The 26417-nt window shown below is 46.9% G+C and overlaps 1 protein-coding gene across 1 annotated transcript in view; it reads left to right on the top strand.

Moving 5' to 3' along the window:
• Mav (TGF-beta domain-containing family member maverick) overlaps positions 1-26417 on the top strand; it is a 31492-nt gene that overhangs the window by 2795 nt on the left and 2280 nt on the right. Inside the window, exon 2 of the mRNA XM_071785536.1 lies at positions 16538-16667. Coding sequence (XP_071641637.1) covers positions 16538-16667 — 130 coding nt within the window. The remainder of the gene's footprint in view (positions 1-16537; positions 16668-26417) is intronic.

Here is a 26417-nt window from a genome sequence, read left to right on the forward strand (position 1 = left end):
GAACGAAAAGAGTAAAACGGAGATATTTCTCCCGAAAATTTGCAATTACGATACTTTCCGTTAGTTCCGTCAGTGTGAATGATATAAGAAGAGAGAACGAATGACGAGAATATATAGTGTACCTATTGCGAAAACAACGTCGCGCGGCATTGCGTTTAGGTATAGCGTTGCGTTTAAGTATCATAAATCGATGCGAAAATATCACCGATGTATAAGGCGTTCCAAATTCCTCGCACTTTTATGAGTCGCGGATTATTTCAATAGCTCGAATTTTTTCACGAATAAAAATCGGGCAATAAATTTTTTTTAAATTAAAAACCTGACGAACCTCACGACACTTTTGCGAAATAAGTTTTAGCGCTGCGCGTAGATATCGAAATCCTATTTTACACCGAAGTGAGCGCTGATTCAAAGGAATTTTAATTATTCTACGATATTTTGTAATTTTAATCTTGATAACAGACATTTAAAGATCGAGAAAGGAAATGGGGTCCGACAGAATTTTTGGATAAAGAAAAATCAACAAATTTGTTCGAACGAAACGATCTAGAAACAGTGTTCAAAAGCGCGGTTGGTCGAACGCTATTGCCAGGCTACATAAAATCGATCTTGCAAAAAAAAAAGTGGGAGCCTCGCCTTGCGCGTATCGACGATCCGCGTCTCGGCGGTGAAAAAAAGTCGATAAATCCTAAATTATTACAGAGGCGATAAGAGACAAATGCGGACGCGGTGACGACGCGTCGCGCTCATTCGCGCCTTCGAGTTCGTTGATCGAGGACGACGCGTTGTCGAGATTACTCGAATAAAACGTCGGCTTTCTAGCCAGAGGACAGTCGAACTTTACCGCGGCGACCTTATCTCGAGTTTCGTGTTTCTTTTTTATATCGCTTTCGTAAACGACAGAAATTCATACGATCCACGGGGGGGGGGGAGGGGGATTTTTTCACAAGTTCTTGAAAGGATCGAGAGTTTGCTTCATACGTCCCTTATTTGTGAAACAAAATTTGTTTAGTAAGTACCAAGTTAAGACACATCTACTGGTCGTACGTGCGTGTAAGCTATATTTAAATCGTCCGGATCGAATGGACTTACAGAGCGCGATATCGCCTATAGATTAAAATTACGCCCGCGAGAGAAAGAGAGAGAGAGCAACAGGCATGACTAAAGATTTCCTTGATCGGAGTTAGTCTCGGACGAGCGTCATAAACCGTATACGAAAATAGACTTCGCGAATTATTAACGCGGTGTATTCCCGCACCAAAACTCTTCAAGGGTAAGTCAGGTGGTATAAATCCAGGCGTCCTCGCGGCCGCGGAGCGCCAAACCCGCGTGTACGTTGGAGTACCCCCATTGATTCGCGTATACGCCGGTGTACCACCGGTATTTATAGATCGCCCGTAAATCAGACGGGAAACGTACCTTAACGTCCGCACGCGAAAGCACACGTGAGCAGTACGCGGACCTTCGCGGCAAGAAGGAGAAAGGGGGAGGGGGAAGGGGGAGAAAGAGAGAGAGAGAGAAAGAGCCCTCAGGTTCGTTGACCATCGGGGCCGGGCTGAAAAAAGGTATTAGCTTCTCCGCACGTATTACAGAGGCACCCGCGTCCGCGCGGGGCTGAAAACGCAAGCCTGTCCGGAGAGCGCGATGAAAAAGCACGACAATGCCCGTTCCAGGGGGAGACGCGTGACACGTCGCGTGGTCGTCCAGATCATTAGTCTCGTAAAACGCTCCGCACGAAACGAAAACGCGCCTGGGAAGCCTGTGGGGAGGCCGCTTAATCCCTCGATCTCGCTTATTTCTTTTTTCCCTAGCTCCTTTTATATCGCGTCGCACACATCTCTCACGCGGGCACATTTTAATTTATTTCGTTCCTTTCCGCCTCATATATTATTCGCGCACTTCGTTGATATATGTATATATTACATTATATTGGGCGTATATGGGAGATCTCTCGACCGAGTGTTTAAATTTAAAGTTTCAAAAGTCGCAGCCTCAGGAAAACTCTCTCGACTTCTCGCGAAGGACAGCCGCTCTTCCCGGTTCCGGCTTTCGCGTTTTTGCTCCGTTGAGAATCGCCTAATCTTCACGCGAAGAGCATTTCGTCAGAGGGGATCCTTCCGGCTTTCGAAAATCTCGCACGACGACGGACGGCGCGGCGCGTATATCCACGAGAACTCGCGATCTGGCACATATATGCGCGCTGTTTGCCTAGACGCGGCTAATAATCGCCGTGTCCCTTTGTCGAGTGCCGACCTGCCGACCCGGGTAAACAGTGTTACGACCGAATGCAGTTCCTGTCGCAGATAACGCCGTTGCCGTTCGTCGTGCCGCGGCGGATTACATGCGCGCGCGATCTTTATCTTCGCCGTACGGACCGGCCTCATCTCGTCTCTATTACGTGGCACGGCGAGTTCTGCCACGTTACCCGCTCGTACCTCCGTACCTCGCGAGCCGTTGATTTACGTCCCATTGAAACCGCGTCCGTTTAAGGACGGGGCCCCTCCGGAGCCCCCGAAAAAATAAAAGAAAAGACCCGAGCGCGAGTTAACCGTGCGCCTCGGGAGAAAGTTCAGTTTCGAGAAGAAGCGTCGCGCGCGATGCCTGTACAACGTTGCGTTGAAGATTGCGCGAGTTGAACGAGAGGCCGGAGACACGTGTATTAGACTCGCGGGAGACGTTTAGATACGTGCCTCAGAGCCCTCCAGAGCGACACTTTCCGAATGTATATTTCCAGTCCATCGTTGACCCCATTCCTTCGTGATTCCGTGATCGAACGCTGCGAGATGACAGCATCTCGATAATACGTGTAATTTTAGGACATTGTTACGCTCTCGTGAATTTGAGATTAAATATCTCGGGATAATAGCATCTTTTAAGAAGATATATTTCCGGAGCTTCGCTCCATTCTTGCGGTCTCAGGATTAAAGATTAAACACCTCGAGACGATGATCCTCCATTAAGAGAACGTATCTTCGGGACGTTGCGTCATTCTGCTTTTGAAATTGATCTATTCGGGACGCTGGGGATTCGAGAGGATACACTTTCAGACATTGTCTCATTCTTTGAACCGCGGGGACACGTCGCGTGTCCCGTTCATCTCGGGGTCTGTGAAATTGCGACCGAAGCGGTCGCCGGCTCGGCGAAAAGGCGCGCGCGTTCGCTAAAAGGAGCATAATGAGCTGCATGAGAGGAGAAAGAAAGACAGAGAGAGGGAGAGAAAAGCAGGAGGTGGAAGAAAGGATGAACAGAAGTTCGACCTCCGTCGAGACTTCCTTGGCCTCTCTCTCGTCTCGTCGCGTCGCTTCCACGTCGTTTCGCTCGAACGCCGTCTCGAAGGGCTCGCTGTTGACGCATAAGCGGCTTTTGTTCTGCAAATGCACCCCGGCGCAACGTGTGTCGCACACCGTCGACCGACCGGCGAAGGTAAAAAGAAGCCGACGACGAGACCGACGACGACGCCGTGGAGACGCGAGAAGTCGCTCGTCACACTCCGGGCTGGTGGCGGAGACAAAGGACGCCCGGGGATCCATGTCGCGTCGTTAGATCCCCATCGCGTAATTAAGTGTGTCAAGGAATACGCCTAGGCGCCTCTCCAGCTCGCGGTCCAGCGTGGACCGCATTCCGGGGAAGACGCTCGGGGAGGGGAAAACCGGCAGGTTGCCCGGCGAGAGAGACGACGCAATTAACTAACGCCTTTTCGTGCATGGCTAACTGTGACTCTCGCGCGCGCGCGCGCGCGATGCGAGCGATAACTTATGATAAATCAGGAACGCGCACCGAGACGGTAATTTCTTCAAGCCTGGACATCAGCGCGTCGCCGTGTCCTGCCCTTTCCCGAGAGTGTGCGAGCGGCGCGGTTGATTGAGCATCGTCGAAATAAGTCGAGGTTGCGGACACCGTAATCAGCCTCGTTTACTTCAATGCGTCTGATTGATTCTAATGCAGGCTAGGAATTTGTGGGAACGAGCCATGGTCGCGTCGGTTGTGACGGCGGAGATTTCAGGGGGGCGATAAATATGTCTTTGATAATTAAAATTTCCCGAGATCGATGTTGCTGACACAATCGTTTTAACAAATTGGCGGGGCTCGATCCGCTCTCGCGTTAAGGCCTTCAATTAACATCCAACCACACCGCCGCGATTACCCTAATTACATCCATTGAGTGTGCAACTTTCTCGGGCGCGAGGGGGTCGAAAGGATAAAACCTCTTTCTTTCCTTTTATTTTTTTTTCGATTATTAACAGTGTTATTGCGCGGCGGGAAAGTCGCGGCGGTGGCGACCCGGTACGTCATCGTGCTTAATGACGTTCCTTGGGCCCCGGCCATGGCGGCGGCGGCGGTAGCATGTGTCGAGTGTGTCGACAGACCGGAGTATAGTCCTCGCCTCCTGAGAAATTACACCGCGATGCGGCTTGTCATTATCCAATCCTGGACGTTTTATTCCACGCGGCCTTTCGTGCGCGCGCTGCCGAACGCGCGCATTAAAGGCGAAAGCGGAGCGGTGCGGCGCGGCGCGTCCCGCCCGCTCCGAATTCTCTCGCTCTTCCGTCCCGAGATGACGCGAATCTCTCCCACGTCAGGCGATTAATGAACCGTTTCGATGTAAGACGAAACCTCCCTCTGAAGATTAATTTTTTTAATGAGCTAAAGTTTCCGATTATTGCTACTTTCGGTGGAAGCTCCTGAAAATTATTTTTTTATATGATCATATTCTTTCCAGTTTTATATTATTTATCTCTGATTGGGGGAAATGTCTTGTTATTTTAACTGTAGTGGTTTAAACATCTCGATATTGATTCTTTTTAGACATAAATTTTTCAGACATTTGCCAACAATAAGATAAAGATAATAATGAGAAATATAACTTTACAACTCTGCGCCACAATTTGTATACATTATTGAAGATATAACACACTGACGCAACATTTGCTGCTCGTCCACATGCAACAGGTGTCACGCATCCACGTGGTTACTCCGGCTTTAGATAGAATTATCTCGATGCTGTCAAATGTTCTCAATCGATATTGGGACGGAATTCGTACAATTCAAGTCGACGCTGTTGACCAGAATTACATTACGTATATAGTTAGTGATATTTATAGTCAGGTAGGACTTCCTACACCGAGCGTAGGCGTCTTGGATATTTATAGAAAGCGCAAAAATATGCTGCATTATGAAACGATGTATTTCGAGCTCTCTTAAAAAGGAAGAAAAAAAGAAAGTTGGTTTTCCCCGCGGTAAATGATATTTCTTTTATTCAAATGCCAGCGATTACAAGTATTAATTAATTATTAAAAGACATGGAAACGTGATAGGCAATTTTTACCGAGATTATAAATGTATTTATAATTTCAAGCATCTGGCCATCGGACTTTGAATCGAAGAATTTATCATTCGCTCTTTTTCAGAAGCGCGAATCTAACGGTTACATTAAAAGCTTAATGCCGGGGTACATAGAGAGTAACGTAACATTTCGCGGGAATGAATCCGGAGCGGTTTTCGCCCCAGATTCATTCACAAAAGTAAACGCGCGCGCGGTAAAACGTTCCCGAAACAACGAGAGACAACGAAAGTCTGTCAACAAATCGACGCGGGCGGCGCGGCGCCGGGGCGGCTTGTCAGGACTATCGACTATCGTATTCGCGTCGGACCGGTGTGGCGTTAGGACACACGCGTGGGTGGTCCGTCTTCTTGCCCCACTTTCGCTCACGCATGCACGAGCACGTGCGTGCCGCTGGCGGGCCATGCCGCGCCGCGCCGGTGCTCCCGGTGCTCTCGCCGATAATAAAAGCGACGGCGAGAACTCGGAGGCCGGAGCGTCCACGTGCGCGTCGCGTCGCCCGTCGCGGCTTGGTATACACGCATTCCCGCGTGCATACCTGTGCAGGCCGCGTGCGTGCGTGCGTGCGTGGCAACGGCACTCGGTGATATTTAATACACGGCCAACCAGTTCCGCGCGACGACAACGACGACGACGACGGCGGCGACGTCGCTCTCGTCTTTCTATTGTGAAACGTGAAAGCCGGCGAGACCGCACAGCCTGCAGTTGCCATCTGCCGCACCGTGCGACGCCAAGAAATTGCGAGATGAGATGAACTCGAACTTCACTGATGAGAGACACCACGCGTTTCGCGGTGTCGCGCGTACAGTTATCGAGCTGATATCTAAGTCGAGCATATGTAACTTTGTCTGGGAAAATATATATTGCAGCACGTATGTGTAAGTCGTTTTTTTAAATATTTTCTCGTGTGTATAGATGCAATCTCTACAATATATAAATTGCATCTGAGCACACAAAAAAATATTTTTAAAAACTTACATTACTCTGATTTCTACCCCTCCAAATATACAAATACTTGAATATTGAATGTAATTTCTCTTTTCATCAAACCGCCTGTTACGAAAGTTGTACGAGTTCACCGCGGGATGTATATTAATGCGAGGTGAGAGGGAATGCTGCGGGGTATATTTACTCACGCAGAAAAGGTTCAGCGAAGTCAAATGACAAAGTAAAAGATTTAATGCAACCGACCGTCACCTCTCGGCGCCGTTAGACGTCGAAACGCTTGTTGCGAGGAAGTCTCCGCGCGCGCGCATAAATGTCACACATGACATTATCAAGAATTACACGATACGCCGCGATTGCCTATCAAGGATTACAACAATTCAGCATCCTGCAGACGCGTATCAGGCAGTTACATCGTGTATACGATTCCGCGAAAGGATTAACCTTTGTGCGCTTTGAGTACCGAGCCCGTTACCCAACGGACGGGCGTGTTGTGCGTTCTCACGCCGTCAGTATATGCGTGCTCGCGTGCGACACGTGCGTAAGGAAAAAGCACGCCCATTTCACCTCGTCAAATACGGCCCGAAACGAAGTTTGACGCGGGACACAATGGTATTCGAGGTGCGAAATACTTGACGGATCTCGCTCGGCGATCGGTATGTCAACGCGCGGCGGCGCGGGCGCGGGGTGTCACAATCGCACAGGCCTTAACTTCTTCCCTCGCCTCCGACGGGCAATTCTCATGGTGACGCAATCCCCAAGATGTAGATCGTTCACGTAATTCTGCCGCGGCGTGTTTCTAAAAGCGGAGAGAGATAATAAATAAATGCACACGCGGCGTACGTCGTCGCGCGAGCGATGACGAGCCTCCAATGACTCAAAAATCCGATGATTTCGCTCGTAAAAAAAAAAGAAGAAATATGATGGAGGCATCATTCGCGAACGGTGATGTCATACGAGCGTCGATTAGTTTCGAGCGAATTTCAGCGAATGAACCCACCGGCGGTGGCTTTAATCTCGCCGCTCGCGGCGGTTTGTCGTCTCTGACCTCAAATTCGATCTCCGGCGATTTGCATACCTATACGGCTCTCGATGCTCTCTCGCGCGCGCGGCGCGTGATTAATTCTTTCCCCGCCGATCGATTATTGATTGTAAACCCGCCTCTGTACTGTTGAGAGTTTAATACACGTGTTTCTTCTCGAGGGATTGATGAATGGCCAAGATTTATGATCGCTCCGCGACGCGCGCGTCGTATATAGCTACTCCAAATTTAGTCCCATTCAATTCAGGCGACTCCGAACTTTGTTAACGTCGCGCCTTCACAATTTTTCACCGCCCCCGATTAATATGGAAATGTTTCGCGGACCTCGTGTATAAATCTGAGTATGCAAATTTAAGTCCTTTTGGGAAATCGAGCGACGTCGTTTATTTTTCTTTTATTCGCCGCTAATCTTCGAGACATCGAGTTTGTGATTGCGAAAGTAATCCGCGCCACTCCGCCTTCAGGAAGCTTTCTGCGCTCGCGACCCGCGCGCATCTCCGCGACTCGTTCAATATTATCATCATTTCTAAATTATATTTCTCGCCGATCATTCGCTCTTTGGAATGTTCGTTAATCGTACGTTACGCGCGGCGCGTTGCCAACGTAAATTTTTCTCGCTCGTCGACGCTTCTCGACCATAAATAACGACCGCGAATTAATAACGCGCCGTAAATAACGGCCGCTCGTCGAATTTATTAAAATCGCCGCGTCGCTTTCTCCGAAAAATTCATATCGCCTATTATAAAATTCCGGTTTACGCTCGCGCGATCCGTCACAATGTAAGAGGAGTATATCGCGCGTATCCCGGTTGATTCGAAAGTTATCCCGGGTGATGAGTAAGATTTCGCCGCGGAGTTGGACCGATCGAGGAGTGACTTTTAGCCGCAGGTGAGATCCGAATGTCGCTGTGGGAAATTCCAATCGTGATTCGCCTCGTGAAATCTGAGCGAGGCGCGACGAGGGGGTGCCGGATGTAATCCGCGTGCTCGGCCATTCTCTAAAAAGAGGGTCCCCGCCCATTCGAGATCATCCTGTCGTCATCGCATTTTCCGTCATCGCATTCTCGTCCTCAAAATTCAGACACCCTGTATTATTTACAAAAGTTAATGAACTAAGGTCGGATTCGTATTTGCAAAGCAAAGTGGACAATTCAAGACAAGGATATTGGCAACGTAAAAATATGATTTATTATCTACCAAACAAATTTAACATTTCGAACTGCGCTGACAATGAGTCCTTCTTCAGCCGATACAAAATAATATAAAAGGGATTATGTCATAATCAATAAAGGTAAAAATAACTATAGATAACGTTCAAGCTGGAAAATAAACATATGAAATAAAAATAGAAAATTGCAATATGAAAAAAACTAAAACTAAACCGAGTTACAGATATTTACAAGGCAGATTACGCAACGTCACATGGCGCGCATACAGTATATTATTATTGTGCTAATTGTGGTCGAAACATACAGTGAAAGAAGGAAGAAGACTAGACTATAGAATAGAATTTATTATTTCAGCGTGCAATTTCAGCGGGATTGGTTAACATTTTTTTTATCCTCACTCATCCATCCACACCTTACATCTATTTATGACTAAATGCAACTCGCTATCAGAAGGTAGAAGAACATCGAATAAAAATAAAATTGATGACGAACGCTGAGTACGTCAATTCGGTTGTTAAGTGTTAAAGTAGGAAATAGGAAAAGTCACGCGCGCGGATATAGAGACTATGACGGATTACTTCGGTCAAGCGAGGATCAAACGGCGAGATAATGCGGATAATAGAGAGGCATAAGATATACAAATAGAAAACTTCACTTTAGAGGCGCGGGTAACGAGGTACTTGGTGGCATCCTAAGAAAATATTTTGCCTCGTATATCATTGTTATCTGTCGAAATACGCGCGAGCGAGCGCCTCATCGTTGATTTCCTCGCTCGGGGGCGAACGCCACCGTTTAAATTCACGGATTAAAAGACCGTCGACAGTTTATGCGATGTTTATTATTCTCCGCCGCCGAAGCAGGCGGTGTCGCCGGCCCGGCCGGAGCCGCGAAGCTGTACGATGTAAAATCCGGTCCGGGGGGGAACCTTGACGCAGTTCCGTGATTAAGGCGAGAGAGTGCAGAGAGCCGCGCGCGCGGCAAATCAGTTAACCGTCGAGAGATTGAATCGTGGGAACCCGCATAATCGTATCTCTGGTACAGATTGTCCCGCGATTTCGCCTCGCCTCCTCTTCCATCCGGCGCGGCGCGGCGCGGCGCGGCCGGACAAGTAAACCGGTCAATCGCGTTAGGCCGTTAATTGTTTCCAGTTACCAAGCGTCCGTCGCGTCGCGTCGTAATTTATCATGATCCTCCTCGGTGCCGCGCGCCTCGGACTCACTCCGCACGTTGTGTAACGTACCTCATTAAGACATACGTCCCCCGTGATCTTGGTGCGTACTTTGTTTGGAATTTACGAACGTCAGGCGCGCAATGTTGTTGAAGGAAAAAATGCGTTTAATTTTAGCACGTCGCTCGGTGCGTCGGACGGACGTCAAGTGCGTCCGGGTAATACCAAACCGGCGATATCGTATACGCAAGACGATTACACATTCGATAATAAGAGCCGCGCGTTAAGGTAATAAATTTTGCGTTAATGAAGTGGCGCGGGAAACACGCCCGATAACGACGAAGATCGAGAGAAACGAGTACGTTAATGAAATAAATGTAAATCAATTTAATAATAATTTTTAAAAATAATCTTCTCTCGCGCAATTTGACGCGGGCCTTGTTTGTCCGATGAGTTTTGGTTCTCGAAAAAAAAAAAAGAAAAAGAAATTCAATAACGCAATGTTATGTTGTAACGCAACGTTGTGTTATTATTGCCGCGTTGATACGACGTCGACGTGCGATCGTCCCGTTCGAATCTCTCACGCGGCTCACGTTCGGCCGCGGAACGCATAAATTTCCGAAAGATAAAGCCTGGCATGTTTGTGAGGCGAGTATCGGGATATTTATGGGATTTCTGCGGGCGATAATTCGATGACAGCTCCGTCGGATTTATCGGGAGCACTTGGGCAATTGCCGCGCCTTATAGATTTCTAAATTAACCATGGACCGTTCTAAATTAACTGTGGATACGCTTTTCTCGATCCCGTCGTCGTCGTCGTCGTGCTCGGTAAAGCACGGGGCCCAGGATATCGCGAGTCATCGAGAAAGTTGCGAAATCCGCCGGGCGGAGCCGTGCCGGTTATTATTCGGGCGATTTCGCGCGCAGCAGGACTATATACGCTAAACGATATTTACGTAATTGCGTGCGTAGCGTGTAATTGCGTGATTCGTATGCGAGATAATTGTCGCGGGAGGCGCAAATAAATCTGTCTTTTATCGAGCATCGAGCGATAGGGATCGCGCGAGGAATAATCGATCGGTGCTCTCAAGGATTCTGGTGTAGAACCAGAAAATCTGTGTGAACGAATCGAGAGATTTAGTCCGTCCCAATAAACAGGACCCCGACGAATAAATTTCCACGCTTTACGGACGAACGGAGAAGGTGTTTGGAGAAGAACTTAACGATCCTAAACCGTTATTTACAGCTCGGCTTAGTGCACCGCGAGAAAACCTTGTGGCACGATCTTTATTGATATCTCTTTCTCTCTCACTCTCTCTCTCTTTCGATAACCCCGCGATGAACGAATCTATTAACCGACTCGAGCCGCCGTCGAATTAACAGATATTTGTGGTACTCTTTTTTTCGACAGTAATAATTAACAAAGGAGATGGTTTAATTCGACCTAACCAGTTGGGTCGAATTATTAAACCATCCCCTTTGTTAACAGATATTTCTTTCAATTAGGATAATATATTTTATTATATTATTTATAAATTCATATAATATAATTTATGTGCATAATATAATTAGTCGATCAAAATTTTATTTATAGCAGAGAAATACTATTCGACTGGAACTTATATTTAAAAAAAAATGTAAACCTCGAAAGAAGTATTTATTAGCTTAGGAAGGTAAATACTGCGCTACTTTGCATAATTAAATATTTATAATCTGAAAGAATAAACATGGCAAACGTGTTGTCACCGATCGTCGCATTGTAAAGACGTCTCGCGGAGATCCCACATTTTTCGGTTTAATGACTCTCTAACAAAATGTACGTTATTTCGATACGGTACAATAAACCGTAATGCGCTTGTCAGCTCGACACCTTCTCGTTCGACTCTCGAGCTCGAAAACTCGATGCCGAGGAAATGATTCAAAAGGCGGGTCGGCGATAAAGGGCGACAATAAACGCGGCGATCGCACAGTTTGAGAGAGAGAGAGAGAGAGAGAGAATCGAAGCTAACGAGATTTATGATTAGGTTAAATTTTAAGAGAAAGCTTTCGACGACGACGAACTAGCTACGCGTTATAGAAGCCCGGGAATGCGCGACGCGTTAATCCCTTCACGGCCGATCGCACGGCACGGCGCGCTGCATTTTACCTTCGTGATGTTTTATTCTCAAAACGTCATATACCTCGTACATTCTCCGACACGCGGGCGTACAAGACAGGAGGAGAGGGGAAAAAAAAGAGAGGAAATTGACGCGCGGCATTACGCCACGCCGACTCGGTTCTCGTATAAAGCGTAAACGCGTGAGGCCGCGTGAAAATTTCTCACGCAGTTTTTCATGACGTCGGTGGAAGGACTCGCGACGACGAGTGATTAAATAACGCCGATACCGAGATGAGATAAAGAATAATTAAGAACGCGGACAGAGCGGAGAAGGACCCTCGTTTATTACCGTTATTACGATCGTAATAACTGTTATTGTGTGATCGTTATTAATCGCGATAAATAAATCTCCGCGACGCGCCTCGAATTCTTTCTGACCTGGATTCTGCGCAAGAAAAAGCATAATCTTGATTTGAAAGTAGGTGTATAATATCTTTAGTTTCAACGTGGAAATCTTGAAGTAAACATTGCGTTAAACGAAGAAAACTTGCTTGAATGAAGTCATTTTATATGTGTAATTCAATCAAGTTAGGTATACACGAAACAATAAAAACGTTAAGTTAATTTGAATATATATTAAGTTTTGATTTTTTTGGCAGTTCTTTTTTCCGGTGTGCTTACGAAAGAAGAATAATTTACCTTTTTACAAGATACAAATTAATTTTTTTACATAGTCCAAAATTTTATTGTTTATCCTTTTTATGAAGCTATACAGATACTTGAATTATTATCGGACGAATTAGGTGTGCTTACGAAAGAAGAAAAATTTACCTTTTTACAAGGTACAAATTAATTTTTTTACATAGTCCAAAATTTTATTGTTTATCCTTTTTATGAAGCTATACAGATACTTGAATTATTATCGGACGAATTAGGTTCGACTGCCCTAAGCTCATCGAAATCGCGGCATTCTTTTTCACCGGCCAGAAGTGCGAGGTTCCGGCCGCGCTTTACGATCATCCTCATTAACAGTATAAATAGCCTATAATGGTTTTACTGGCTAACGCGAGACACACACGCATCACCGGCGCGGCGCGGCCGTATCTCTCTCATTACGATTATCCGTTGCATCCGAGGCGTTCGGCGCGCCGCTGAAACGTTCATTATCCGGGCATCCGGATATCTGTCATTGGCCGTATACGGCAATCGGAAGGCCCCGGCAATTGAAGACATCCGGGACATACTTGTTGCACAAAATTGAGACCTGCGCTCCTCTGGCTCCTGTGTTCGAGCAGACGAAGGACGGCGCGGCGCGCCAGCCAGAGACGCCTCGCGCGAGATGCATTCATTTTGCGAATGTGCACGCACATGCAAAATAAATAAATCCGAATGTCAAAATTCGTCTCTTCGGGACGCGTAGGAGGAAGAACCGCGCGCGATGCACAATGCCTGCATTTCGAATAGGGAATCGCGCGTATCTTCGAGGATTCTCCTCTCAAGGCTCCGCACAATTCCCGGATAAACACACACACGTGTTCGAAACGATCAATTGACCGTCCCCGTTAAATACAAGAAGTCGTTCTCGAGAGTGCACATAAAAATTTCTCTCCTCGGGAGATACGCGCGCCTCTTGAAAGATCGTCCCTCGCGTCACGTTGCGGACATGTATGTACGTTTGCATAAACGTGAGAAATGGCATTGATAACGTTGCACAACGTCGGAGGGCCAGCAAGAGTCTATTAACGCTATCGCATACCTATTAACGTTAACTCGCGGGCATTTGCGATATAATACAGCAAATTGCAACTCGTATAGCGGATAAATGTAATTTCTGCACGTTCACGTAATCGTCGCGTAATTCATAGACCAGCTTCTTCTTGATTGAAATAATTTCGAGGCGCTAATAGTTACGAACGATCGAAGGGGAAAAATTCTTATGCGTACTTGATATCGAACATTAAAAAAGATTGGATTATTCCCCGAGGATTTATCGTGATTCGCGGAGTATAAAACTCCAGTCCGAGCGGGACATTTCTCGTCTAAAATACAACCAGTCGGCAAGAATGCGCTTTCTACGCTCGTAACGCGGAATGCCTTATTTATTATCATTATTTATAACGAGACAGATCGCGCAACTCCCACGTTCTCACGACGTCCCCCGACTTCGAGCCGCGTATGATTTCGAACTTTACCGCGATAAGAAACGTTATATCACTCGTTATACCGATCTCTCTAATCGTCGCGGCAGTGACGGAAATTCCGCGTGGGCGTTAATATTAGCATAAAGTTCGCGGCAGCGGAATATCGACGTTGACGGTCGGGCCGTAACGGATTTATGTGTGTCACGTGTGTCTCGGCCGACGACGAACGGCAGAGGCACGACTTAATGTGACGAGCGAAACGTGTAAATCGCCGTTATATTGTATAATTGTATAGAAATATTTCTTTTCTCTCTTTTTCCCTCAACCGGGCAACGCGATTAATATTTCAACGCGCGTGTTCCGCGGTGGCCGCGACATTAGCATACAATAACGCGAGATCGATAGCGATTAGAAATATGTAGCTCCCGGCTTCTTCCGTCCCCCGAGGGCGGCGAGGGAATTCGAGTTTGCGACAGTCGGGATTCGCGACAATCGCGGAAATTAATTCGGCGATTTGTAATAATTGAAAAAATTAGGGTTGTCGAGGAGGAGGAGGCGTGATTCTCTCGTGACTCACTCGCTCGCTCGCTCCGCGTCGCAATTCTCGGCTCCCGCGCGCAGCGCGCGCGTTCGCCCGCGTGCGAGAGATCATCGCGGGGCGGTCCACAAATTTGTTTTCGCGCGCCAATCCCTGCGACCGGAACCGGGCCGTGCGCGGTTAAACGATTCTCAAGCGGTTAAGTGACTGTAAAAAAGGACTGCGGAGGCGTCGAGTCGCGACGCGTCTCTTCGCGGATCGCGCGCGATGATTCATCGTCGTCCCCTGCTCGCTTCGACGGCGCCACTTCCGGTTGCCCGCCGCCGGCGACGACGACGACGCAGTTCTGCGCTTGGTGCAGCGACCGAGGTGTGCGTCTCGTCCTGGAGATTCCGCGATAACGTGACGATTAGAATGATTAGATCGCGCACGGTAGCCAAGAGCGATTTAATTTAATGCACAAGGAAGTGATTCGGTAAATCCAACATGTAATATTTATAACGCCTTTTTTGCGCTGGAATCTGATTCAACATGCATAAAAATGGGAGATATGAGTGTGATGAGGATATTCTTGTAAATCAAAGTCTACTTCTTAGCATAAGCTGAAATAATAATAAAGTAATAAAGAAGAAAGAAAGAACATAAAAACTTCGATATAATATACTTTAATTTTTCGATGTTTTTTTTTATTCCGAGCATATTTTACTCGCCTTTACTAATTCAATCTAGCTATACATCTGGCTCTGCGTACAGATGACTTTTTCCAAATAGAAATTTCGAGTTGCCAAATTAAAGATTTGTATAATAATATCCTAAATTAACACATTCATCTTTGTGCAAAAGATAATATCGAAGAAGTCGTCGATGCAAAAATTGTGTAATAATAATACGCACGTATTACCAGAATGATAAATTGCGGCTCTTAAGTACCGCACTTCACAAGGTAGATAATTTTCCTACGGTAGAATCCGGGGCTCTGAACCCGGCGCGAACGAGAGTTCTGAGTTCTCACACCCTCTATAGTGGTCCATTATCCTCCGTCTGCTGAACCGCGCCAGTGGTCGCGGCCTCAACGAGCTAATTTTGCGAGCGCCGGCTCGTCGTCGTCTGGTCTTTCTCATCGCGGTAGCGGGGGAGGGAAAAGGGCGCTTCGCCGGTTGTTTCGTCATCGTGAAACAGTAGCCGGGACTGCCCGGGAGTGGGCTCAAGGAAGCCGACCGAGAAGGAACGCGGCAGCAACGGGGAAAGAATCGGGGAAGACGAGACGCACGGCTAGAAAAAACGCGAGGGATGGGACGGCGGCAAAAAGGAGAGAGAGAGTGAGAGAGAGAGAGAGAGAGACGAGAAAAGGGTCGTTATTTAACCGGGCCGAGGAGCGCGGCGGCATCGTGACCCCAGAAAATTAGATAATTTCGATGTCACGTCCGCGAAGTAATTATCGCTCTCGAGTTCGACGTAGCCGGGAATCAATTAAACGGACCGAAAGTTTACCCGGCGAATTCAGGCGACCTCGTGAAGCGCGTTTCGCGCTCTCGGGAGGGTAACTGAAATCTCGATCTTGGGTGGCAATTGGCAATGGACCACGACGAGGTTCCCATTATTTACCTTTAATCTTTGAATTCCGCGAAGAGGCTGGCTCTTGAGGCTCTTTCTCGACAAAGAAGAGCCTTTTACCGAGAGAAATCTGAATGTCGTTCTGAAAGATCAACATTTCGCGCGAATACGTTTTATCTTAGTTTGAAAATTAAAACAAGTTATATTTGATAATTTTAATAAGCTGCGCGTATAAGTTTATTGAAATTTTTTATTATTTGGATATTATTGTATATTATGTTACATTGATGCTGAAGAAATCATTGTCGGCCTTTTTGTTCGCGTTTGAAATGGCAAGAAACGTCGAACGTAGACGCATCTATAAATTTCTATCAAAGGTTCCAAGAAGCGAGAACGCGCTTCCGGTAGTTACTCCTTATTCGCGCCGTAATATGTGCGTTGTAATTGTCCCGCCGCTATTATACACGCAACGTTACGTAAGCGTACCGTTTCTGAGCCGATGATGAGGCTTTAAGGAAGCCATTATGGCGTTTTGCTTCCAGGCGAACGTGAGCCAGGCCGAGTACGAGAGAGCGCACAGAGAGTACCTGAAACAAATGCAGCTGTCGCACGACCGCGACGGGCAGAAGAAGTTAAGAATGCGACGGGACCTCCATGTATTCCAAGCCGCTGGTAAGATCAACCTTTTAACTCCCACCTCTCGAACTGGAAGTCGGATTCGCGCAGCTAGCCGTGCCACTTTTCGCGGAAGCGAGATTATTTGTACTCTTGTTTCCCGCGAACTTATGTATACCTCGATAATCCCATATCGTCGTTTATTTCTTCAGTAATTACCGCGTAACGTAACATTTAACAAATTAAATGTAAAAATATACAATAGATAGAGGGAGCGATTTTTTCCAACGCGACCGTAAATCACTTATAAGATCACGAGATCCTTATTGCGCGAGGATCGTTTCTAATCACGTGATTTCGCGGTTTCCAGGTAAAACCAAGTGGATACGTAATCGTCGATTGATCGATCTTAGAATTAGATTAATCTTAGAGTCTCGGAACACCGCGTTCTCCCGCTTCTTCCGCGAATTAGGTCTCCGTGCGCGCGCGCGCGAGAGGAGATCGCCGCGGTTGCGTGCGAAAAACCTCCGAGCGCGCGCACAACACACATTCGCGGCACGCAGCGTATTATCCAACAAAAACAAATGCAGAAAACGGGGGTGGGACGGGAGGAAGGTGTAACGATGCAGTTTTCCGGCCGCGGCCTGTCGATACGTCACCGCGGCTCAGCGCGATGAGCGACGGCGCGCATTCAAAGTCATCCCGGCGCGGCCGTTTCGGTTTCATCGCGCCCGCGCCGCCGCGTCGGCGTGGCACTCTCGCGCGAGAGGCGACGCCGCGCCGCGCCGGCGATCGATCGTTCAAGGATGGACAATTAAAGTCGCGCCTCGAGGAAGGAAAACGAGCCGAGCGCTGAAACGGGACGTCTCCTCGCCGCGGCGAGAGAGAAACGCGCGGCACCGCGGCGACGTTATTTACCTTTCCCGTGTCGACGAACTCGTGTGCCGCGAGAGATTTTTCCGCGTCGGTCGCATCGTCGTTCACCAAGAGGTGCGAAAGTTTCGCCGGAAACTTGGGGGATCGCGGTTCGCGCGGCGTATTCGCCGTCGAGATCGGAACGCGATCGATCGATCGCGCGCTCACAACGGGGGATCCCTTCGCGGCAGGAGGAGAGAGAGAAGCTTGCCGGAAGCGAGATCTAAAAGCGTGTTTCTTCAAGGATAGGAAAATATACGCGCTATTATTGGCCGTCCGCCTAATTTCTCTCTCTCGCGGCGCGCGCCGCCGAGTGTGAGGAAAAATACTTGGCCGACTCATATTAGAATACTTTGCGAAGAGCCGAGAGCGGTAGTTTAATAACGCGCTGAAAGGCTCCGGCCGCGTCGTCGGGTTCCGACGACGACGTCTCTCGCAATCGAGGTGGTCGATATACGCGAGGATGTGTAACATTTAGAATGCTTGCCGGAGGTTGTCGACCCCAAAACCAAACTGACCACGGCTTGGTCCACGTATATTATTTCTTTTTTTATTTATACGCGATTTGTAAGTCACTTACCCTAGGGACCCAGCTTCGAGATGTCATCGTAGCGCAGATGTTTTAAGAAACTGTTAGAAACTGTTATTAAAAAACAGGGAGATTTCGTTTTCCGTAAATGTTAATATATAGTATTCTTGTATTTAGCACAGAGTGATTCCTCGTTATATCATCTAAATTTATAATAAGATTAATAATAATCGCAGAGGCAAATTAATCGCGTGACGCAACGCGCGGTGATAATTAGCAATAAATTAATCTCCAATTTCCGCAGCTTCGGGATCAATACACTCGAATCTCGATTAAATTATTCTTTCGTCGAGTCCTTCGCGGTTCGTTCGCGATGTAAGACGATCGCTCACTCGCCCGTGTCAATCATCTCGGGCGATCATCGGCTCGTGCCAGATTCGCGAAATCCAAGCGACGCAGGTCCGTCCGACGCCGACAAATTAAGACGTGGATCCAAGCTAATGAATCCCGGCGGCGGCTCGTCGGCGCGCGCGACTCCGCTCAATTACGGCCGCCCTGAAAATAGTGGGTCAAAGAGATAAAAGTCGGCACGCACATCTGGACACGGGACAGAATGGGGGATGGGACGGGACGGGACGGCCGGCGACCACCGCGGTGTGCGCGCGGTTTTATACGCCGGGTGGTACGGCCCGCACACAACACGTACTTATATGTATGTACACGGCGAGTGGGCTCGTCCCCGTCCCGTCGAGTCGAAACCAGTCTGAAGTGGGTACTTGTCTATACACCGGCAGCGGGCTTAGAGGTGCGCAAAGCAGAGGAAGAAGAAGAGGATGAGGAGAAAGAGGAGCAAAAAGGAGGAGGAGGAGGACGGTCTCTCTCTCTTGATAGCTGGCCTCTCCCCATCGTCGTGTGTGCACGGCTGTTATTATGAAATAGAAATTCCGACCGCGGCGGAATGCCGAACGACGAGTTTCCGAATGCAATAAGAACGAATCGCGCCGGGGCAGAGACGCGCGCCGCGCGGGAACAAGAAAGTAGTCTGCCTTGCTTTATCCGCGAGACGTACGTCGGCGTCGGTTGCGAGGATACCGCGCCGATACGCGAGGGATCGTGAAGAGGTGGACTGCCTCCCCGTCCTCCCCCCCTCGGTCCGACCCTTTTTTCCTCTGCGCCAGCTCCGACCTCTTGAACCGCCGTCGCTCGGGATTTATTTCAATTACCCTGAGATACTCTGGAGTACCTATTAATCGCGGTTATTATAACCCGATTGATGCACGTGAATGTAAAGCAGAAGAGAGAGAGAGATTAAGCCCGAGCTTGAATTTATGGGAATTTTAAATTTTATGGAGCCGATTATCCTCCGATTATCGATGTTCAAGCATGATCTCTGAAATGTGGAACCATTTCGGCCATTCTACGAAGAGTGACGCCGGCTAAATGTGGGGCAACAAAATGCAGATGCCGTCGGTTATTCCTCGGAATATTACGGCATGTCAGATCGATTGGGCTAATTTCGGATTTTCTAGTCTGAAAATACGCGCCGTATCATCGCCTAGCTTTATTTGTTGAGCGTCGCATTACGCCCAGTAACACGGCAGAGTGATTAAGCCGCCTCATCGACTTGCTAGACTAATTTGTGTTAATCGAATCAGAATCCTAAGTTATATCTCTGTAATTCCAACCTATCAGATTGACATATCTCTTCAGCTTATCTTCGAATCTGAAGACAGTTTGTCTTATAGATCTCGTGTACACTGTTAAATATCAAAGGATGAAATTTAAGTCAATACCTCTTGAGTTAGATAACATTTTTTTTCTAACTACCACGCGTGTCGAAATTTATTATTTTAACACAAAATATTATTATTAACTCTATTGGTTTAGTTAAATTAACATTGGTTTAGTTAATCCTAGGTATACACTCTGGGTTCTCCGAGACCCCAAGTATAAAGTTTACAACTCTACCACGGTAGAATGATAGGGGTAAACGGTATAAACATAAAAATATAATAATTATTATTTTTTGTAATTAAAAACATTTTAATAGTATTTCCTTATAATCTTCAATTTTTTAAGCTGTAGCCAATCATTGTAGAGTAGCCAACAACCGTATTGTTTATCCCTACAATTTTTCAACACGTGTTTATTGATACTCTTATGATTTTAGACTAATTCTGAATAAATGTACATACGTATTTGTCAGTTTACTTGTACCCTACGAATTTAACAGTGCAGAGGATACCACGCGGCATCGTCAAACGGGATCGCAGATCCTCGATGATCGATGATTCGGGAATCTCGCGGGCAGGAGACGTACCGTCTTCGATTCTATCTCTCGAAGAGCTCCTCGGGACCTCAATCGCGAATCGTTTCTCGATTACGTGTCCTCGCTCGTTTGGCACGCGCGTCTCCCAAGTTAACTCGCCTTAACGACGCTGTTGATCCGATCCCCAGTTCCGGGGCGCGATTTCGGAGAAGTTCCGCGTCCAACGGAAGGGTCACCTGCGCGTAAATCGCGGCACGCGGCGTCTATTTTCGGGTGCGTGCCGCCGTGTGATGGTGCGATATAGGGTCTATAATAAGCGCGGCACGCCGACCGCGGCCGCGATTGACGGCCGCACCCGCGTGCGCGCGGGATGTTATTTGGGGTATATAATAGCGTCCGCGTCCGCGCGGTTCTTCTCCTCCCCGTCCCCGTCGCTCCCCCGTCGTCGCCCGCGAATTCTCGTCGGGTGACGAGGGTGCCGTATACGCGTGGGGCAACACACGCGCCCGCCCTCGCCTCGGCACGCGGCGTGAGCGGAGATCATTACCGCAGAGATGGTCCGGATGCCGCGGATTCCTGGGCGCTTTATCGGCCGGTTATTTTGCGCCGATATCTGGTCAACCGCCAAACGGGACCCGTCTTCGGCTGTCGCGATTCATCGCCGATGAGGAGGCTGAGGTTGATTGAACGAAACCGCTCCGCGCCGCGGTGCGTCAGGCGCGTCATCACGCGCGGGACGTGCGTCCGCGGGATCCGCGCATCTGCGGCGCGCGGCGCGGCGCGGGCGTCCCGTTCCACAGGTGCTCCGAAAATTGATTTTCGGGAAAAACGCGCGCGCGCGTAATCCCCCGGATATAGAAATCCATTACCTGAGGAATCTTTCGCGGAATGGGTGCCTTGTGTGTTCGCGCACCTCTCGCGCATTTGCGATCGCTTTTCGCGCGCCTGAAATTCCTGATCCCGCGGGGGGAGTTAACGAAAGTAATGGAGTGACGATAAACGCGATTTTGACACGCTTTCATCATTCAGATAGTCACGATGAATGTATAATTTATTTTGGAATATGACGCGAAACTACAGGAAATGAGAGCTAATTGTAATCAAACGTCACAATGAAAGATTGTAACAGAGAAGTATATTTTCGTTCCGCCAATAATTGATTAACGAGAAAGACTCTATTTTATAATCGACAACAATTGACTATCATTCCCTTATAGAAATTTAATTACTGTAAGTGATTATTTGGCTAGTAATTAATTACTTATTTTGAGTATTAAAATCATTAAAAACAGTACTTTTAATACTCGAAATAAGTAATTAATCACTAGCCAAAATAATCACTTCCAGTATTAAATTTCTGTAAGGGTTGTCGTGACAATTTGACCATTGGTTTTGGTCATATATAAGCTTCAAATTACATCAATTTATAAGAACTAAAAGACCAAAAAGAAAGATTGAAAAATACGGTCCATGGAACGATAAATTTTCAAGTTGCAAATTCTCAAGTAGCAATGCCACTGCGAAAAAGTTATAAACGTACGCGACGTCGTGTCAATGGACGAATAATTGAGAAAGAAACAAGTCCGATATCGGAATTCGCATCGCACGGATGTTTACGTGTAATTAGTGGACTGTAATTGGACAGTGGATAGTAGCTGGCGCACGATCGCTGTTGATCGTGATGTTTGTTCTCGCATAACGAAGTTATCGTGCCCACCTCGCCATTCGCGCGACATGCATCAAACGCAAACTCTAAAAGTATCTTACCGCCCCTCTCTAAAAGTAGATCTTTGCGCCGTAGCTCGAAAAAACAAACCCAAGCGATTTCACCGGAACACGCGAGATGCACGTACGTCGTGGTTATTCGACGAACGTGATCGCTGGGAAATGTCTCTCCGGCGTGACTGAAGAGATCGATCGATCTCCGAGAAGAGTTCAGCTCGCCAATCGACACATGCAACACACACACACACACATGCGATATATGGAGACATGTAAATGTAAATCTACATTAATCGAAGATCCGCATTCCGAGTAGTGTAATTAATTTAATTATTATTTATATAAAAACAGATTTTTTGCATGATTTTGTATTTTATATATGGTTCCTAAATCAGATGCTCATAATTATTCCGATTGTGCAATCCTCGGTTGAGCTGGAATCGATGATTGATATCGAAGACATTTTTGTGTAAAAATTTATTTCAGAATGGTAGTTCCATCACCTACGGATAGAACTGGGATTATTGTTTAATTTTATGCGAACTATATACAGAGAATTTTGATTTGTCAGATGTAATTACAAAGATATAAAATTACGGCAAATAATGGATCCTCTTCCTCGCCTTTTTCGCGAAGGCAAAGATTGACCGCAAATTGGCAGACGAATCTATAACAAGAAAACACCCGGTTTTCTGCGGATACTCCGCGTGTGTATCAAACGTTTACAAGATCTTATTTTTCATCCAATCACGCGAGAAAACCTGCGAGAAATAGATGTGGATCTATTTGCAGAAATACACTCGGGGGTGGACGAAGGATTAAGTATTGCTCTCGTTCTAAAAAAGCAGAGAACCCCGTGGCGCCACGAGAAACAAACAGAAAGAGAGAGAGAGAGAGAGGGGGGGAAAGAGAAAAGTTGAAAATATACGATTCCACCGAACGTGAAATGACGCCGGTGCGTTGGCCTGTCGTCGGGTGAATTATACGAGGAACGTGATAACCGGGAAATATGTCGGGGCTCTAAAAGTCGCTCGGGTCTCACGAATTTTCTTCAAGGGGGGAGAGTCGGACGCGGTGTCTCCCTTTTCGTACCCTCTCTCCCGTGTGCGACGTCCCATAAATAAGAGCGCTAATCAGTGACGCATTCTGAGCACGCGGCGAAGCATGGAGAGGCTCGGACCTTCGCTCTCCCACCGCCCAATTTCTCGACACTTTTACACGCATAATTATCGTCGCTAAATAACCATGTTGTCGTGCGTGTCGCGATTAAAATGCGATCGAGCGACGAGAGAAAAGAAAAAAAGAAGGGTTAAATCAAAACGTATATACAACAATCTATAATGTTCCTGTAAGAATGTCAACTCTTTATTTCAACTTTCTTTTCCCGGTTGAACGACTTCATTGATCATTCGAGCAAGTTTTCTTCGTTTAACGCAATATTATCTTATTTCCAAGATAACAGATTGTTGCGTACGCATATAAGTCTTGATTTGACACTTCTTTTTTTCTGTGTGGAAAGAAGTGTCGCCGACCGATCGTTCGAAATTTTACGCGGAATGCGAATCCCGATGGGGGATAAACATTGTTTTCCACAATTTTCTCTTTTTCTTTCTCAGCATGTCGTCGATCGTCTATTCTCGCGGCTTATTTAAAGAGTTTCACGTGAGAGAGAAATTGTCGAGCTACAGTTTAGCCACATTACACGTGTGCCTCTTGAGATAAATCAAATGGAGCCCTCACGCCCCTCACTCGGGCTCCTTTGTTTCCGCCTTTCCTTTCTCGTATTCCCCCCGTTATCGAGATAACTCCTAATCGCTACAGCTGTAAATCTAAGTGGCGACCAGATAAAACAGATGATAAAGCATGATAATGCGCCCGTGGAATTATTTCGGATGAAAATGTGGCGTATCGCCGTCCCCCTTGTCCTGGGAAAGTTCGTCGCGCTCCCTTTCTCTCGCAGAGGATACACTCGAGACCCTTTCGTCCCTAACGGAGCGTTCTTCCTGCCCGAATCCTCGTAATTATCATCGCGGCATTCCCGACCACTCGAACGCGCCGCGACAGGCTCGGGGAAAAACGGTGTGTGGCCGGCCGATGCCGTCGTGGATAATCAATGGCCACGCGAGAGTTTTCCTGGAGGATCGCCTCGCGGGTCCCATAAATTAGACTTAATAAGCGCCGAGAGTGAAAAGGTGGAACGGAGAGAGGCGAGAGGATGCATGCCCCCCCCAGCTCCCCGGCAACCGAAGCCGAGGATGATTCTCTTTCTCTCTTTTTCTCTCCGAAGAATTTATCTCCCTCCCACAGATTCTCGCGCCCTCCTCTCTCCTCTCCGAGTGTGTGACTTTTACTGCCGCTGAAACGAGCGATTTACAAATTCTAAATCCTCCCTTTGAGCGGTCTCGTTATTACGTTCGTTCGGGGGAGTATTACGATTATTGGCTTGCGATCAATTCCCTCCGGCAATATCTCGAGAAGAAGTGATGTATCGCGGATAAAAAAATGACATTTTCTTCTTCTTTCTGTTTTTTTTTCTTTACTTCTTGGAACGAGGCAGATCGTCATCGTTAAATCGAAATTCGAAGCACGCCGAATTCCTCGCGGAATAAGAGTCCCGCGCGGAGCGGAAGCGGAGGATTATTATCGGAACAAATCTAACAAACAACTGAATTGTTATTTTTATATTTAAAGGTATAGATTAGATCGCTATTAGATAGCTATTACACAGAAAAAGAAAAGAAGTGTCAAGTCAAGACTTATATACTCGTGTATATACGCAACAATCTAATAAATCTTATAAGAATTTCAACTTTTTAATCTCTTTTTTTTTTCTTGGTTGAACTATATAAATGTTTTCATTGAAGCATGTTTTCGTTGTTTAACGCAATATATCTCATTTCAGGATTATAGATTATTGCGTATATATACGAGTATATATAAGTCTTGATCTGACATTTCTTTATTTCTGTGTAGATTGTCACAGATTTGTTTTTTTCGTCGCGCGAGCGTCGGAAGGGGATTTAATTCAGGGCTCGCCTAAAATCATCTCCGAAGCATATATATCTCCGGGTTGTTTCGTGGGTCTCGCGCGCCGCGGCCGATTTTGTCGGAAGGCCGAATACCGTTCCGTGACTCAGATCGCGGGCCCGTGTTTGTTTATGCGCGACGAGTATCCGGCGGTGGTTCGCGATTCGCGAAAATCCTTCTGCCAATGTTTTCGCGTAGGCGAGTAACAGCAGATCGTCCATTCCGTTCGCAGGAATGCTCGTCGCGGAACGCGGCGCGCGTGCATCTGCACCCGTAAATACGCGTGAGACAATTGTGACAGCGCGCGTCGCTCGGGAATTCAGCAGTTCCTGTCATTTATGTAATACGACTTTTAAAAAGCAACCCCGCGACACAACATGCGGTTTCCGTTTGGCTACTCCCTCGTCAATCGCCTCCCGGCTCCGTCGAAATTTATCTCGGACGCGAGAGCAACTACGATCGCACGAATTATCAACCTGCATCATATATTTTGAATTTTTTTAAATATAATATATTATCCTATTACACAAGATTATCGCTTGTTTTTATCGTCGTCGTCAATAATTTATTTCAAAAAATATATTATTTTATTACAAGATTATCAATTATTTATTGTCGTCGTCGCAATATTTTATTTTAATTAAAAATTCAATATCAAGCGTGATTCTCGAGGAAAAAATTTTTTTTCTGAAAAACATCGTAAAAATGTGAAGAATTCTTTGGTTTGTTTTGTTTGCGGAAGAGGAAATTAGAGCGATAAATGCCGGTGTTAAAGCGTCGTCTCGTATGTCAACATCGAGGCATCGACTTGAATTTAAATCGGTTCACGTTTCTTTTTCGGTGGTCTGGTTTCGTGTAAAAGGGTCACCGGAAAGGTCCGTTCTCGTTGCGAGACGGTGTAAAAGGTAGACAATGGCCCGAGCTGTTGCCCGCGGTGGGCTCTAAATTTACCGTGAATATAATCTGTAAATCTCTCGAGGTATATATAAGTGTGTGTGGCGCGGTGGCACAAAACGCCACACGTTGACAATGATGACGAAGCGAAACTGAGTCACGATTATACGAGCAAAACTCTCGCGCGGTCTTCCGCGTGTCATTGTTGCGAGAATTCAATTGCCCACCTAAACGGAACCAGAGTTCCCCCCCCCCCCCGCGCCAATTATTATAATACGCGAAGACTGCAAATCTGTTATATCCTCCATTCGTTTCAGGTATCGCGTTTCGATGGCGAATGTTGCGTAACGCGCAACATTCTCTGCTGATTAATTACATTTTGCCGAGGCGATATTGCCATTACGGTACTATATATTATTACACGATGCATTACATTCTACTAATAACATTA

The sequence above is a fragment of the Temnothorax longispinosus genome, chromosome 8 (assembly GCF_030848805.1).
Source record: "Temnothorax longispinosus isolate EJ_2023e chromosome 8, Tlon_JGU_v1, whole genome shotgun sequence".
NCBI classification, from domain to species: Eukaryota; Metazoa; Arthropoda; class Insecta; order Hymenoptera; family Formicidae; genus Temnothorax; species Temnothorax longispinosus.